The following is a 17743-nucleotide window of genomic DNA, read 5'->3' as shown; positions in this document are numbered from 1 at the left end:
CCATTGCATTACAGTTTTTGAGACAACTTTTGCTGACTTGCCTAAAAAATTATGTCTTCCTGATCTCCCACAGGAGAGCGAGGTCAACTGAGGGATTTTTCAACTTTCTTATGGCTGGGATTGAATAGATCCAATCCCAATAAGATATATCAGGTTTCCTCACCTTTAGTCACCTTGGGCTACTCACTGATGCACTCCTATCTTACAGTCTTAGATTCAGCCCAGAACCCCTCAGTGGAAAGAAGACAGCAATTCAGATTCTTCTTTCAGGTTGTTGTGTAAAAAAAAAAAAGAAAAAAGAAAGAAAGAAAGAAAAGAAAATGGCTTTTTTTCAGTTAGCATCCTTTGTAAGTTTTGATATCCAAAAAATACATATGACACAAGAAGCAGGAAGAGATCTTCAGTTATTCCAGTGGATTACTTTTTTATGAAAACACTGGCTAAAACATTTTACATTCACCCTTCCTCATTCCAGTTTTAGTTGGAAGAAGTTTCTAGTATTGATTTAATTTTGTATAATGCCCCTACCCTCTCCTACAATACCATAAGTAACAAATTCACACACCTTAGCCTGTTCTGTTGAAAGTCACTCTTGATTTACTCTCTTCACTTTCCTTCTATCCCCAATGCACTCACACTTTTACAGACAGATTTTTCTTGATCCAGAGAGTATTTGTAGGTGCATAACTTTTTTAGTATTGTCTTGACTTTCATTCTTTTCTAACTGATATTGGACTCTTTATCGTGAGATACAAAATGAATTTTTGAGAAACAACCATGTGAAAAATTCCTTAATTTTCTGTTCTGATGTCTTTGTTTTTCAAGCTTCATAGAAAGGCTTTAGTTGGTATTTAAATGATAGTCCATGAAAATTCCTTATTAGATGACTCCAGACCAATTGTAAACCAATAACATAATTGTTTCCAAAAGGGGAAGTGGAAGTTGAGATCAGTTATATCGAAGGATTCATTTGAGTGTTTATCTTTAAAATGGTTTATGAGAAGAAAGGGAGAAATGAACTGGGTGGAGGACAGAGGTAGAGAATCCAGTGAAAACATGTTTTTAAGATTAAAGCCATTTTTTCCACACTATTGTCTTGCCACAAGTGACAACATAGAGCAGGAGTCATGAAAGTGGATTACTGTCATTCTGGGCTATTGGAGGCCCAGAAAGCCCTGGCATTAATTCCTATAGAAAGGTAGACAAACCTAGTCAGTAACTAATGCCGTCTCCCACAGCGCCCTCACTGCCAAGTGTTCAGGCTCTCTCAGAGTTGATACAGACCTCAGGGGGGTCTAGGTGGCAGGGTTTCCCTTGTGAGAGGAAGTGGAAGCTGTCTGTGGAACTGAGAGGGAGGAAGCCGGGTGGCTGTAAGAGCAAGCCTGAGGGGATAGGGTGCTGTCATAGGAAGGCTGTGGCCACTAGTCCCTCACATGGCTGCAATTAGTGTGTCAAAGCTAGCTAATGATGAATCAAAAAGAGCCAAGAGTAGGACCTTCTGGGTGCTGAAGACTAACCTTTAGCTTGTTCCACTCCTCCCACTGGGCTCCCATCCTAGGTTTTCCAGGATTGGAGACCTTACTGGAGGAAAGGGCGAATATGTTAAGAAAACCTGGCTAGCCCCTGTCCAGCATGTGCATACCGGTGTGGTCTCGCAGAGATGGAGAGAAACACCTTGTGATGAAAGGAGCCCTCAGTGGTCTGTGTGTCTGGCTCATACAGTTGTGCACGGCCAACCAGAGAGTGGGGGAGACGAAAGCCTCCTTTTTTTTTCAGTCACTCTATCTGGGGTTGCTTATCTCCTCTCCCCCAACCCTCCGCCTCACCCCATCAGGACCAAATAGAATTGAAACTTCATTGCCTTTGCCTGTACTGAGCCTAAAAACTCAGGGTTTGATAAGGTTACTGCACCAGTGATACAATTGTAGATTTTTAAAAGCCTCCTCAAAGAGACAGATGTTTGGGCTGATTAAGAATTGAGGAGGAAACCTGCAGCTGCACCAAGGAATAATCTATTGGACAAATATTTTAATAAAAAAATATGAAGAGATCAGCCCGACCTTGCAAGGTCTTCTGCTTTAAAAAAATCTTTATCAAACCCCTATTCTATGGCTTCAATAAACAGAACCCATTACCTCACGGCATCTTTTGTTGGCCCCATACAAGAGAGAACAAAATGGTTATTCAGGGGAACGCTTTCGATTTTTATTGTGGGTAGCCTGCACAAAGAGCCGTGTTATTGTATTTAAAAGAACCATCTGTAGCAGAAACAATGGCATCAAATTATCTTTGAATACCCACTGAAAAAAACATAAAGCTTTTTTTTTTATTCTTCTTCTGTACGGTGGGGGGATAGAGCAGTGTTAGGATAACTGACTTTTTTGTTGTTCTCTGGGTGCATTCTTCTCGCTCCCCCTCTCTCCCCCTCACCCTCTCTCTCTTCTCTCTCTCCCTCTCCCTCTCTCTCTCTCTCTCTCTTTTAAAAAATCAGCCATTTGGGGTTTTAAGCCATAAACGATTTTTCTTGTTGCAGGGGATTGCAGTGGCAAAGCTAGGCTAGGTCTTGGAAGCTGGTGTAAGGCGATGCGGGTGAAGGCAGGAGGCTGATGGAAAGACTGGGGGGAAGAAAAGCCGAAATGGATTCACGGTGCCTTGGATGAAGGACGAGAGGGGAACTGCAAGCTCCTTCAACTGGTTCTGTCCGGTGAGAAGTGATCAAGCTTGGGCTGACAAGAGGCTCAGGGAACCCTCACGTTCTTTCGCTTTTTTACCTGCCAATCAAACTGCTACAAGACAACACCCTGATCTGGCATGGACATGTAAGTAGCTCGCAACCCAACTTTGACATTCACTGCTAGCTCACTCCTCCCCCCACCTCACTTTCTTCCCCACTCATTCTGTTTTTCTTTCTTTCTTTTTTTTTTTTTCTTTTGACCTTTAAAAGATCTGGAAATACACCCTGTGTGGAAGTCATTTAACACTGGTAGATTTAAGTCTGAAAGCGTTAACTTTTGGAATTAAATTCTAATTTAGAATTCTTTAACAAATGCAGAGATGAAATGACATTATTTTATTCTGTTTTGGACGGTTTTGATACTGAACTTAATCAGTTGTCTTGCAAGGGTGTGTTTCTTTTTCTATGAAACTGAAGAAATAGATCTGTGAGCCCCCAAAAAGAAACCCATTAATGAAAAATTCAGGCTTCCATCTTAAAAATGTTAAACTCTAGCATTTTACCCCCACAAAGAACCTTTTCCAGACCAATGTTACTAAATGGAAAGAGTGATTTGATTCAAAAGGTACCTATCATTAAGGGGTTGCTACTACTTCAATCGGCGTCTTAACTATTTTGGTGGTGGTTAGGGGTAGGGGGAGGTTGCAAAACAAGAGGAAGGGGACATGGCGTTACCTCGTTTTTTATAAGAGATTGACATAGAGGGAGATAGAAATGCAAGGGGGCAGGATAAGCAGGAAATATTACCTGAGAGAAGGAATTACAGAGCATGGCGAAGCTGGAAGGTGGGAGGGTTTCTGCGGGAAGTCGTGCGAGGGGTGATGGGGCTTGCTCTTTGGCGCCCTCTAATGGCAACTTGAACCAATGTTTTACTTTCGTAATGCAGTACTGGGAAAAGCAGCTGGGTTTTTGTTATTGCTGTTGGTTTTTTTCCTCCGCAGACTTAGAAAGTAGAGAGTATTAGTGAAGTAAATTGATTATTTTCAGCCTAGGAACTTATATATATGTCTTAAACTCACCAGCGTTTCCTCCTCAAACATCCCCTCCTCTCCCGAAATCTTGTTAGACTAATAGAGGAGGAAAGGCTAATGGCAAATTGACTTATGGAGGGTGGTCCACGCCCAATTAGCCATTGCGGGCGGGGAGAGGGGGTAGGATTCGATTCCTACCTGAACAGCATTCTTACTCTTCTAATATACTCGAGAGGTGTAGGGGGGTGGAGTAGGAAGGGATGATTTGGAAATTGCAGATTCTGACACGGGCTCATTATAATACAATTTTAGGGGGGCTCTTGGGAACCTCTGTTATTGTGACATGTGGTGGTCAGGGGGCTTTCCTTCCCGCCTTCTTTTTCTTTTTTCTTTTTCTTCATTCTTTCCTTCCTCTTCTTCTTCTTTTTTTTTTTTTATAATTTGGTAGATAAAGGTTAATCTTGGGCTGAATGATAGAGCTATGATTGACAAGAGAAAAGGTGTTGAGGGCAGGTCGCGCTGTCTTATTTACAGCCCACTGCTTGCTGTAGAGTCTTTGTTAGGACTGGAAAGCTAATTTAGTGCTGATCAAAAGCACCACAGAGTTAAAGGACTGGTAATGACTGCTAATTTCATTTCAACCTCATGCATCCCCAACTGCTGTAATTAAAGATACGCTATTTAAATACAGGTGAAGGGGGTTTTTTTTTTTTCTTTTTTTTAGTGGGGGGGGGGTGGGTGGATTACAATTTTATTTAGATTTTTTTCTTATACGGTACTTGGGTGTTATGTAGTACCAAATTCGATTTTATTATTATTATTATTTAGAGCCGCTCCTTGTCATTTATACCTGGCTTTGCAGAATCGGAAGTGTGAAATGTGTCACTCACATAAAAGCCGCTGTTTAAAGAAAGGGTGGGGCGGGGGAGTGCAGAGGAGTAACTATTTAGGGGTGATTTAAATATTTAGGTCTCCTTTTTTTCTCCTTCAAATTAATAGAAAGGCCTTCGATATAGTTAAAAGTATTTGAAACTTGGGGCAAGGTTAACAGGCCAAAGGGATCAGTGTCAGCTTTTTAAGTACGTCTAAAAAGATCATGTGAACAGATGGAAAAATATATTTTTAATTAAATAATTGCCCCCACACTATAGCTGCAGTGTTGGCTCAGAAACCGTGTAATTTCTCATCCGATAGGAGTTTCTTTATGAGAACATCAAAGGATAAAAAGCTGTACATTTTCGTAGTTGGTTAAAATTGATAACCAGCCCCCCACGCGCGGGCGCGCGCGCACACACACACATACACACGCACACACCGACACACACACACACACATATACCCAAAAAAGAATTTAGCCTTTAATCTCTTTTTATCCACGAAGACTAAAGCACTGTACTCGACCCCGCGAGCGGCTCTCGCCTTCCGGGGCTGGAACCCGACTCAGATGTGAAGCGGCGCTGAGCCGCTGCGCAGGTTCGTGCCCAGCGCCCCCTGTTGGACACAGTAGGAGCTGCGCAGCGCCAGTCCCGGAAATCGCTAGAATCCTGCTCTGGGGTTAGAGAAAACTCTTTATTGCCCTCCAAAAAAGAAACGGGATGCGGAAACAAATTTTTATATCCTTGAAAGATAATATAATATTAACTCAATTAAAAAAACTAAAGAGGCGATACTACAATTTTAATTCAATAAAAAATAAAGACTGTCCTATTCCTCCTCCTCACATCCCAGCCATCCCCCACCCGGTTTGGTTTTGTAACTCTTTTGAAAGGTTCTGCGATGGTAAAACAGGTAAAGAAAAGTGATGAAAAACAAAACATTTTTTCTGTAGCCGTGGAGAATCGAGCAAAGTATACTTCCTCCGTTTTGTCCACATTTCAAAAAATTAAACCGAAGATGCTGCTGATTAGTGTTTTGACGTTGTCAGCAGCGTCTTGAATGCCCTCGGAGGTTCTGCAAATATTGTAACTGAGTCTTCAAGTAAACGAAATAACTTGCTTTTATGTATTTATTTCCAGAGTATAATTAAAAGACTAATCTCTTCTTTTGAGTGCTTCCCATCCCCCAAACCAATCCTAGTCAAACTTTTTCCTTCGAAGATACTGGCTAAGAAACACATACTGGCTAAGAAACAGGTGCCTGGTATCTTTTTTCTTTTAGCCGTAGGATTTCAGGGAAGGTGTGCCAATGGTAAGGAAGGTTTCTTTGAAATTCAGCATTTCGTTGACCAGGAATCCAAATTATCCTAGAGAAGGGGGAGAATTTTTACACTTCCAAAAACTACCTGTCTACATAATAAAGAGCTTTGCCTCTTTCTTCTTCTTCTTCTTCTTTTTTTGGTCAGCAAGTGAGGGCAAAAGTAGCCTTTGCATTATTTCAGAAAGAGAAACTGTAAAAATGGCACATCCTCTGAATTTAAAACAATAGGGAAATGTGGGTTTGCTTAATTGTTTAAAATCAAATAGAAATAATTACTGTGCTGAGTGAACAAGATGTTTTAATATTTACGTCTTCAGGGTTATAGTTACTGATTTTAACTTTTACTCTTAAGAAGTTTAGAGATCGCTTTTTTATAGTTTGCTTATCGATGGAAATCGGCTTAATTTTTCATAAAAAAGAATGGCTTTTTAAAATATTGAATACTATGGCTATGCAAGGTTTATGATACCTTTATGTTTATTACTCCCACTGCTCAAAATTAGCGAATTCGAGATAACATTTCAAGGGGAATTGCTGTTCAGTGCGATGAGAGATGACTTCTCCATCTGGTTGCAGAATTAGATCTCGGCTTAGGGTTTTTAGTAAGTAGGTTCAGATGCAATGGCAGAAGAATCAAGCCTTTTGATAAAATCTCTACCCCGAATTCTATCGAAATGACAGGCAAGCGGGATTCCAGCCACAGCACCCCCACCTTTTGCACTACCAAAGGGCTTGTCCCAATTACAGAAATAATTTAGTCGGTGCTAGTTTTGTGAACCCGCGCCAACCGGGTAAAGTAAGAAACGGTGCGCTGACAGCCGAGATCCGAAGGCTGCGCAGTGGTTCCCGTGTGGGGTAGGGAGGCCAAAGCCAGCAAAATGTTGGAGGCGAAGCCAGAAAGGGAGTATATGCCTGCTATTCGGAAGTGATGTCGAACGTGCAATAGCAGAGTCCTGGAGATTTCCACCCCGTTCCGCACCCAGGGGTCCCAGCCTGTGGGGTAGCAGGCTGTTGGATGAAGGCAGGAGGGAGAAGCCGCACCTGGCTGCGGGCGGGTGGGCGTGCCAGGAGCGACTGCCCAACTTTTCTGGGGCCCATGGCGAAAGCATAACCCCTGGTTGAGGAAAGAGAGCTAAACAAGTGGGTGGCCCAGGCCTGGGAATGCCACCCAGCTCTCCCGACGCAGTGTTATTTCTGTGGTCCCAGAGGGACCCAGCACCTGCGCGAATCCCACGCCCCAAGGCCGCCAGCAGGAAGGCAGCCCCTCCATCTCTGAGGGCTGAGGAAGGGGCAGCGAGTGACTGATTCCTTAGTAGCAGGGAAAACCGCAGCGGCTGGCAACGGGCCGCGTTTCTCCGCGGCGGCAAAGCGCCCTTTAGGGGCGGGGCGGGCATTTTTGGTCTCCTGTCCCAGCGTCCAGGCCTGAGCCCGCGCGGGTTGGCTGGGCGCCCTGCTTTGTAAGTAACCAATCTTGCTGGATTCTGAGGACTATCCAGGCGGATGGGCCCACTTAGCTTAGGCCCACTGAGTCCCTGCCAACTCCTCAGTCCCTTTTCCCCTTCATCTCTCACATCTTTCATGATGAACCCAGGAAAGAACCCGAACTCTGAAAAACAGTACATGTGGTTTTGGAGTTTGATAGTTATTTGGGTGTGGGGGACATGACTCTATTAATAAAGACTAAGATTCAAGGATGAGCTCTCATTTATTAAATTTGCTCTTTCACTCTGTTTTTAAATTCTGGAGATCTTTCAGTTTCGTTGCGCCAACCCTGTCAGACAAAGGCGCCAGGGAGAAAGCCCAGGCGGGCTTGAAGCAGTTGAGGTATAGACTGATACTCATCTCTCTGTCACTCAGACGGGCAGATAAGCACTGCCAGACTGTGGGTCCTAATCCAGGGCCCAGCAGCTACGTGGGTTGCTGCAGGGTGTTGAAACCACAAGTACAACTTGACACCATTGAGCCCACGGTGCTTGTCAATAATCTGTGAATTAGGTGCAGAGATTGTCACTGTAGATCATAACAGTTGCTGAAGGACTCATTACAGCCTATCGTGTCAATGATCTTCAAATTAAGGAGGGGGGGTGGGGCGAGACGAAAAAGGAGTGGGGAGAGCCAGCAAAAAGGGAAGAAGGGTGGGAGGGAAGATAAAAGTCAGAGCCCCAGCTCCGAAGGAGCCTTTAAAGATTATCAGGCCAGCGATCTGAGAATTCCATTGGGATGGATTTGGAAGCCCAACTCCATCTGAGCCGGGACTGGAAGAGGGGCGCTGGGGGCAAGCAGAAGTGGGCCCCTGGGAAGGCCGACTTGTCAGGCATTCTTTTGAGGCCGGAATAGCTTTTGGGAGAGGGTTCCAGATGTCAATGGGAGGCCTTGAGGATGCCAGCCCGCCCAGGATGGGTGTACACTTTGATTTAGAGCACTTTCCAGGGCCAGCCGCAGCTGCAAATCTTTGAAAAAAGTGGTAATAGTTTCATTTAGGGATGATGGTGATTGTAGGATGACTTTTTTTTCCAATGGTTTGCTTTAACTTCTTTTCATGCCACAGGTGAAAACTTTCTTCCTTTTCCTCTGATAGTATTCCTGTCTGTCCCTCACATGTTACGTAGATCTAATTTCTTTCCCTAACTTGCTTTTTTGGGTGCCAAACACATCAACCCTCTGAGATTTTATCACTTTTGTGGTTTGTATTGAGTCCAACTGTACTTCTGGAAAGGGAAGTTGTGGGTAACACAGTAGCAGTATGGTCCATAAGATTCCAGAAGAAAGAAGACTAAATTCCATTTATGTGGTGTGGCAGGGGCCAGGTTAAGGGAAAGAGGTTTTCCCTGCTTGGTAAATTGTCCTTGCAGTGAAAGGGTAGCCCAGCCTGCACTGGAGTGTCATTTAATACTGGGTAGAGAAAGCTTAAGGAAAGTGTAGGTTTGTTTTTCCCACAAAAGTTGTGGTCACAACTAAACGAAGTAATCACAGTTGGAGAATTTAAAACAATTGGTTTTTCTCTAAAATGAGGGTAATAACCCTAGCCACTGGAAAAGTGGGATTCTAAGGAAGACCTTTTCCTTTGGTATGATTAATTGCATGAGATAGTGTGGTCAATCAGAGAGATGTGTATTTAGACTCAAGCAATGATTTACAGGTATAAAAGGTCCAGTGGCTTTTTGGGCTACCTAGAGTTCCTACTGATCATTTTGCCTTTTAAAAAATTTTCTTCTCCTAATTTTAAAAATAAAAGTTATAGATTTAATGCAACTGAAAACCACTGGTGGCAGCTCTTTAGGTTTTCAGTTTATGTTTTTAAAAGGGAATTTATATTTAAAATAATTAAATCATTTAATGGTCACACTACATTTTCTCCTGGACAACAGCTGTAGTGCAGGGATAGAATCTTAACTTATGTTAAAATTGCTTGATAATTCAGAAATGGAAATGAAATTGTGAAATGTGAATTAATTTCTCCAGAAAATATTTGAGCTAGAATATAAGGATGTTCATATATAATACTGTAACATGATGATTATTATATACAGCTTGAAAGACCTACACAAATGATTATATACTACTTTTGTTGCTATAATTTAAAGTAAGGAGAAATATGTTTAGTTTTATAACTATTGCATTCTTTTCAAAATGTATTTATTTCATCAATGAGAATTAGATGAAAGAGAATGAGTAAAAAGGGAGCTGAATGCAAAGCTGTTCTGCATTCCTTAGGTTTCAAGGGTACTTACAGCTCTTGAGTGAAATTATTTGGTGAAATTGGGTCTGGACTGAAACAGCAATTGTTATCCCTTGTTCATTTGTTAAGTGTAATACCACTTCTGGAAATTAAAGGCAAGGTGCTGAAGGGACAGACAAGAAGAAAAAAATATGATTAAGCAATTTAAAATTGCCAGTGTACCATGCAGCCATATGCATATCTCTATCTTAGTAAATAGAAAGGGATGGAGATATATGTTTATTCTTTTTATCATCTAGAAACATTCATTATAGTTACTGTCACTAATCCTTCATACTTCCAAAATCTGACAAGTTTGACATAGGAAAAAAATGGGGGAAATGTAGATGAAAGAGTTTCTATCATTTTGAAAATTGTGTTATAAAAATTAAGGTGTGTATCCCCTCTAGGAATTCCTATGAGGGATCCTTCACAGTCTAAAGGAAATGAAGTTTGACAACGGTACAATTCAGTTTTGAATTTTTGCTCTTACTTTCTATATCCTAACCTTTTCCAGCTTATTTCTTGTTGATTATTTTTGGAAAGTATGCAATGCTCTTTTAAGGGAAAAAAATCCTCTAACGCACTTATTTACCTTCATTTATATGTGTTTGTTTCTGAAATGAAGAATCAGACTTTGGTCATTCTGGAAGTCATGTAGCATGCTCCAATTTGAAGTGACTGAGATCTTTTGTGACTTACAGAGGAGAAGGAAATGTTTTAAAAATTGGCTTATGCCAGTCTCCTTGCTCTGCAATTCTCAGTTTTCTTGTATTACAGGATAAATACAAATATCATCTCACCAAATTGTACCAGCATTGTCCTAAACATTTAAATTTTCCTTTATTTTTGGCCTTTAAAATTAGAAACTTTTCTCCAATTGCTGTACTTAGTGTTTTAGTTTTATTTTCCTCTCACTTACCAGACTACTGGTATGATCTCTCTGACTGCAGTATGATTGCTGCTATGGTCACTTTTAGAGGAGATTGTTAGAAGGTTAGGATTCGGAGGAAACATGACAAAAAAAGGAAGAAAAAAAAACCCCTTCATTTGGCCACATCTGGCTGCTAGTATATTTAACCAGTTCTAGAATTAGAAAACCTTTCTGTACATTTTCTTCTATTTTTCTCACTTTTTTTCCTTACGTAATGAAATTAAAACTTTTGGAGCCCACAGTTGACATTTTTCAGAAAATTGAGTTATCAAGGCAGTAATTATTTCACGGGGAGATAAAACTCTCATAGCCCTAACTGTCAAATAGGGCTCTTTTCAGATTTTAATTACAAAATAAAATTAGTCTGCTCTTCCTCAGAATGGTTTGTGAGTGGTTAAACAGAGCTTTCCCCCAATACTGGTGGTCGTCAAACTCTGCTAATTAGCAATGCTGAGAAATTCCAGTTAACAAGGACATTCTCCAAGACTCTGCAGGTTCCCTGCCGTTTGCCTTCATTTCCATAAGAAGATTAAGAGAGGAGGGGAACACACTCAAATGCAGATGCAGAAAAGAAGCGTTTTTTAACAAGCATCATAATAGTAAGATGCTTGGCTAGTTCTCACCTAATTACTGCAAGTTAAACCTCTATTTGACACTAAGAAGAAAAAATAAGTCTACAGTCCCCTATCTCCACAAAATTGTTAGTTGGTTTCAGATATAATACTTGAGGAGTGCTGGGGAGACTTTAGGAGAGAAAAAACAATGTGAAAGATTTTTAAATAAAATTGAGTTACACTTAACAGTTAAGGCCTTTTGGCTAGGGCCTATAATAGAACAAAATAAAATCAGAATATTCCAGTAGTTATGCATTCTTGTTCCTAACTACTAACCTTGCTCTAAAAGTATGTAGCTTTTTGTTGCCCATGGAAGGGAAGTATTATACTCCCTTTAGATTAAGCACTTTCAATTTTCATAAATTGTGCCAATAGCAACATTTTAGATTCTCAGAGGATGAAGCATCCTGTTCCAAGTCTTTTCTGATTGTCTAGTAGTCAATGGTATATTGTTGTTAGTACTGTAGCTGTCTATTACAAACCCAAAACAGTGTTGCTTCTGTCATCTATTGGAATTGTTATAGTTATTATATTTAGGGATCAGTGATGGTGCTGGAGTGAAACAGAGTGGGCAGTGATCTGATTTTTTTAAATGCATATGTTCTAAAAAATCTAATGAGAAAATGTTTCTGCTATCACCATCTTCTTTAATCTTATTTTCATAGCACATTATTATGCATAATCGCCAGCCACAGTTAGTTTATTGTCTCGATAAGTACAGCAGGCTTAATTAAAATAAAGCTGTAAATAAATGCAACCAATGATAACACAATTGTAATGTATTTCCATAGCTTATTTATGTGATAAAAGCAATTAATAAAAGACCTAACCAACCCCTTTAACCTTTTAAATACATTATTATAGAGTTCATGCACAAACACATGCATCTGAGAATGTGTAAAAGCTGTTATATATCCTCCCAAGGAAAAAAATTGTGCCTTGAGAGACAAGGCAGCAAGATTGAAAAGATGTGTGTCTATAACCATCTGTTATTAGCATTTATTTTAACAAATATACACCACCCTTATCCACACCAACTCCCTGGTTGTTTCTTCAAACAATTACCCACAAGCTTTTTAAAGTTTTCGGAATAATGCTATTAAGCAGACCGATGCATACACAATCATAAAATGAATGCTTGGTCTGCCCTTCGTGGCGTCTGGACAATCATAATTCATTCACACGTTGAATCTCGTAATTTGTACCTATTTTTTCCCATGGTCTAACCTCCCACTTATCTCGAGGTTGTATGTATATTTCTAAGTTAGGCAAATTAAATCTGATTCTTATGATTTGGTTCCGCAGCTTATACGATATGTTAACTTTTCTTTTGTTTAGATTGTGTATAATTAGTCTGATCTTCCATCCCCCTTTTTATTTTTATTTTTATTTTTTTACTTTAATTATTTTCAAACACCTTCTTTTAAAGGTAAAAGCAATAGTCTTGGAAAAGCGAATCTACCAGCAGGGGGCGCACCAGCCACATCCCTGAAACCAGCCGCGCTGAAAAGCCGGTGGCCGCCTTCTCTTCTCCAGATCTTCTCAACCTTTTCTCTTTCCTAATCTCCAGGTCTGTGTTTACCTTAATATTACACCTCGATTAAACAGAAAACAGTGCTTTATTTTGAAGAGCGCCGAATATGTATGCATTTTGAGAAACCCAGTCTCACCCTTTCGGGATACCCAGGAACTGAAGCAAGTCATAACTTAAGAGAGAAAAAGGAGAAACCGGGGGGCAGGAAGGTTGATTGGAAATAACTTGAGGAAAGTCTGCATAATTCTTTTTTTTTTTTTACAACTTTTCTGAGTTTCCAGCGGGTATATTTAGTGTGAGTTTGACAGTAGCAGGCTAGGAAGGGCAGAGATTGGAGAAGTTGGGGGTCGAGGGAGTGATTATGGAAGAAGGTTAGTAAGGAACAAAACAATGCACCGTTTTGTAAAGATAATAAATGGAACGTGGCTGGTAGATACTATTCAGTACATTTCCTTAGGGTGAGTAAGGGTAGGCCAGGGGAGGAGGGGGCGGAGAGAGTGTTACAGAAGAAAGAAAATAAGTAACCCTGATGGTTTAAGCCCTTTATAAAAAAGAAATGGCATCAGGTTTTTTTTGTTTTGTTTTGTTTTTTCTCTATTCCCCCCCACCCCACCCTTTGTAGTCAAGTGCATTTTACCCACAAAGATCCCAACAAGAGAGTGGAAGGAAACTTAGACAAGGCTTTGTTTGACTCCGTGTAGCGACAACAAGAGAAACAAAACTACCTATTTGTAACGGACGTGCTGCCATTGCCCTCCGCATTGAGCGCCTACCTATTGAAATCTTTACGTCGGGACAATGGGAGAGCGGCTAAAATTACCCTCTTGGGTCCTGGGCGGGCAAGATTCCTGAGTCCCTACCCCCGCCTCCATCTCATCCTCCTCTAACCCGGGCATTGCTGGGCTCCCCCTTCCCCAGTCCCGGCCGCCTTCTCCCAGTGTGCGCCGCCTGCACCTGTGCCTGGAGAGCATCGACCCCGCCTCCCAAGCCTTGAGCCCCTTTGCGGCGCAGCCCCAGCCTTGCGCGGCCTGGGCTTTGCGGCCACCACAGTGGAAATCGACGGGGGAAATGCCAGGGCTGGTTCTGCTCGAGTCCTGGGAACTCTGCGTGGGAGGGAGTTTGTGACTGCGGCCCAAAAGCCACCTCCGTACAGTGCCGTGGGATGCCAGGAAGTTGAAATCACCCTCCCCCATCGCCTGCACTTTTGAGCGCCCTTCCGTCTGTCTCTTTCCCCAGCCCCCATTTGAAACCCGCACGACCGAAACCCTTCTTTCAGGGAGGCATGGGATGGGAATGGGGAGTGGGGGGAGAGAGTAGGAGCATCCCCTTTGCTACGGTTGAATGAAGACAGTCTAGTGGGAGATGTGGCTGGGGCTAAGAGGAAGAGCTGCAGTTTCCTGGGCCAAAATGCTGAGTTGGACAGGGAGATGGCAGCTTACCAAGGCCTGCCGGTTCTCAGCTCTAGAGTCGGCCTCATGGTCCGAGCAGGATTTATTTTTAAGAACAGAGCAACGTTACGTGGAAGCAAGGAAGGTTTTGAGGACAGAGGTTTGGGTCTCCTAACTGCTAGTCGGGACTGTGAGAAGGGAGTGAGAGAGTGTTGGCACCTGTAAGGTAAGAGGGGAGAGCGGAAGAGCGCGGTACGGGAGCGGCACCAGAGGGGCTGGAGTTGGGGGGGAGTGCTGTGGATGAGCAGGAGAACAATGACACACCAACTCCTGCACTGACTGTTTCCAGAAATACGAGTTGGACAGCCGCCCTGAGCCACCCACTGTGCTCTGCCCCACCCCCGCACCTTAGCTGCTTCCCGCGTCCCATCCTCATTTCAGTACCCTGCACCAAAAAGTAAATCAATATTAAGTTTAAAGAAAAAAAAAAAAAAAAAAACCCACGTAGTCTTAGTGCTGTTTACCCACTTCCTTCGAAAAGGCGTGTGGTGTGACCTGTTGCTGCGAGAGGGGATACAAAGGTTTCTCAGTGGCTGGCAGGCTGGCTCTGGGAGCCTCCTCCCCCTCCTCGCCTGCCCCTTCCTCCCCCGGCCTCCCCCGCGCGGCCGGCGGCGCGGGAGGCCCCGCCCCCTTTCATGCAAAACCCGGCAGCGAGGCTGGGCTCGAGTGGAGGAGCCGCCGCGCGCTGATTGGTCGCTAGAAACCCATTTATTCCCTGACAGCCCCCGTCACATGGATGGTTGTCTATTAACTTGTTCAAAAAAGTATCAGGAGTTGTCAAGGCAGAGAAGAGAGTGTTTGCAAAAGGGGGAAAGTAGTTTGCTGCCTCTTTAAGACTAGGACTGAGAGAAAGAAGAGGAGAGAGAAAGAAAGGGAGAGAAGTTTGAGCCCCAGGCTTAAGCCTTTCCAAAAAATAATAATAACAATCATCGGCGGCGGCAGGATCGGCCGGAGGAGGAGGGAAGCTCTTTTTTGATCCTGATTCCAGTTTGCCTCTCTCTTTTTTTCCCCCAAATTATTCTTCGCCTGATTTTCCTCGCGGAGCCCTGCGCTCCCGACACCCCCGCCCGCCTCCCCTCCTCCTCTCCCCCCGCCCGCGGGCCCCCCAAAGTCCCGGCCGGGCCGAGGGTCGGCGGCCGCCGGCGGGCCGGGCCCGCGCACAGCGCCCGCATGTACAACATGATGGAGACGGAGCTGAAGCCGCCGGGCCCGCAGCAAACTTCGGGGGGCGGCGGCGGCGGCGGCAACTCTACTGCGGCGGCGGCGGGCGGCAACCAGAAGAACAGTCCGGACCGCGTTAAGCGGCCCATGAATGCCTTCATGGTGTGGTCCCGCGGGCAGCGGCGCAAGATGGCCCAGGAGAACCCCAAGATGCACAACTCGGAGATCAGCAAGCGCCTCGGAGCAGAGTGGAAACTTTTGTCGGAGACGGAGAAGCGGCCGTTCATCGACGAGGCTAAGCGGCTGCGAGCGCTGCACATGAAGGAGCACCCGGATTATAAATACCGGCCCCGGCGGAAAACCAAGACGCTCATGAAGAAGGATAAGTACACGCTGCCCGGCGGGCTGCTGGCCCCCGGCGGCAACAGCATGGCGAGCGGGGTCGGGGTGGGCGCCGGCCTGGGCGCGGGCGTGAACCAGCGCATGGACAGTTACGCGCATATGAACGGCTGGAGCAACGGCAGCTACAGCATGATGCAGGACCAGCTAGGCTACCCTCAGCACCCGGGCCTCAACGCGCACGGCGCAGCGCAGATGCAGCCCATGCACCGCTACGACGTGAGCGCTCTGCAGTACAACTCCATGACCAGCTCGCAGACCTACATGAACGGCTCGCCCACCTACAGCATGTCCTACTCGCAGCAGGGCACCCCTGGCATGGCTCTTGGTTCCATGGGTTCGGTGGTCAAGTCCGAGGCCAGCTCCAGCCCCCCTGTGGTTACCTCTTCCTCCCACTCCAGGGCGCCCTGCCAGGCCGGGGACCTCCGGGACATGATCAGCATGTATCTCCCCGGCGCCGAGGTGCCGGAACCCGCCGCCCCCAGCAGACTGCACATGTCCCAGCACTACCAGAGCGGCCCGGTGCCCGGCACGGCCATTAACGGCACACTGCCCCTCTCGCACATGTGAGGGCAGGACAGCGAACTGGAGGGGGGAGAAATTTTCAAAGAAAAACGAGGGAAATGGGAGGGCTGTAAAAGAGGAGAGTAAGAAACAGCATGGAGAAAACCCGGTACGCTCAAAAAGAAAATGGAAAAAAAATCCCATCACCCACAGCAAATGACAGCTGCAAAAGAGAACACCAATCCTATCCACACTCACGCAAAAACCGCGATGCCGACAAGAAAACTTTTATGAGAGAGATCCTGGACTTCTTTTTGGGGGACTATTTTTGTACAGAGAAAACCAGAGGAGGGTGGGGAGGGCGGGGGAATGGACCTTGTATAGATCTGGAGGAAAGAAAGCTACGAAAAACTTTTTAAAAGTTCTAGTGGTACGGTAGGAGCTTTGCAGGAAGTTTGCAAAAGTCTTTACCAATAATATTTAGAGCTAGTCTCCAAGTGACGAAAAAAAATGTTTTAATATTTGCAAGCAACTTTTGTACAGTATTTATCGAGATAAACATGGCAATCAAAATGTCCATTGTTTATAAGCTGAGAATTTGCCAATATTTTTCAAGGAGAGGCTTCTTGCTGAATTTTGATTCTGCAGCTGAAATTTAGGAAAGTTGCAAACGTGGAAAGAAGAAAATTATTCAGATTTGGACATTTTAATTGTTTAAAAATTGTACAAAAGGAAAAAATTAGAATAAGTACTGGCGAACCATCTCTGTGGTCTTGTTTAAAAGGGCAAAAGTTTTAGATTGTACTAAATTTTATAACTCAACTGTTAAAAGCAAAAATGGCCATGCAGGTTGACATCGTTGGTAATTTATAATAGCTTTTGTTCAATCCCAACTTTCCATTTTGTTCAGATAAAAAAAAAGAACATGAAATTACTGTGTTTGAAATATTTTCTTATGGTTTGTAATATTTCTGTAAATTTATTGTGATATTTTAAGGTTTTTCCCCCTTTATTTTCCGTAGTTGTATTTTAAAAGATTCGGCTCTGTATTATTTGAATCAGTCTGCCGAGAATCCATGTATATATTTGAACTAATATCATCCTTATAACAGGTACATTTTCAACTTAAGTTTTTACTCCATTATGCACAGTTTGAGATAAATAAATTTTTGAAATATGGACACTGAAATTATTCTTGAGTCTTTCATTTATTTGGATAACACTGATTATACATAACTTCTCGGGGAACTATAATACTGTGCTCAGTCAAGAAAGCAAAATACGAAAAACCTTGGTATTACTAGTCCAGCATCATGTGCTAATGTTAACTGCAAAAAAAAAAAAAAAAAAAAAAAAAAACCGCTGGATGATTAATAAGTACTGGAAAAATTGAAATTTCTGTCATTTCTAAAATAGAAACTAGAGACATGTATTGTAAATCCGCCCCCTCCTTTTCTAAGCAGCATGAATAAGCATGATGGGGACTTATACTTAAAACTGATTTATGCCACTTGTTGCCAGAAAGGATTC

The 17743-nt window shown here is 43.4% G+C and overlaps 1 protein-coding gene and 1 long non-coding RNA gene across 8 annotated transcripts in view; both read left to right on the top strand.

The window, feature by feature from the left end:
• The window catches only part of LOC103221188 (uncharacterized), a 766285-nt gene that overhangs the window by 720776 nt on the left and 27766 nt on the right, over positions 1–17743 (top strand). For all 7 annotated transcript variants that reach the window (XR_012095545.1, XR_005237288.2, XR_012095544.1 and 4 more), the window contains one exon: positions 2534–2819. This is a non-coding gene — a long non-coding RNA (uncharacterized lncRNA). The remainder of the gene's footprint in view (positions 1–2533; positions 2820–17743) is intronic.
• On the top strand, positions 14578–17402 carry SOX2 (SRY-box transcription factor 2). The gene has a single exon (XM_007972005.3). It carries the CDS (start codon positions 15320–15322, stop codon positions 16277–16279), a length of 960 nt encoding a protein of 319 aa, XP_007970196.1. The 5' UTR covers positions 14578–15319; the 3' UTR covers positions 16280–17402.

The sequence above is a fragment of the Chlorocebus sabaeus genome, chromosome 15 (genome assembly GCF_047675955.1).
Source record: "Chlorocebus sabaeus isolate Y175 chromosome 15, mChlSab1.0.hap1, whole genome shotgun sequence".
Lineage (NCBI taxonomy): Eukaryota > Metazoa > Chordata > Mammalia > Primates > Cercopithecidae > Chlorocebus > Chlorocebus sabaeus.
This window is presented reverse-complemented; position numbering and strand designations above follow the sequence as displayed.

Bases quoted from the DNA above. Each gene is read 5' to 3' on its own strand.
- SOX2 (XM_007972005.3), top strand. From the start codon at position 15,320: ATGTACAACATGATGGAGACGGAGCTGAAGCCGCCGGGCCCGCAGCAA.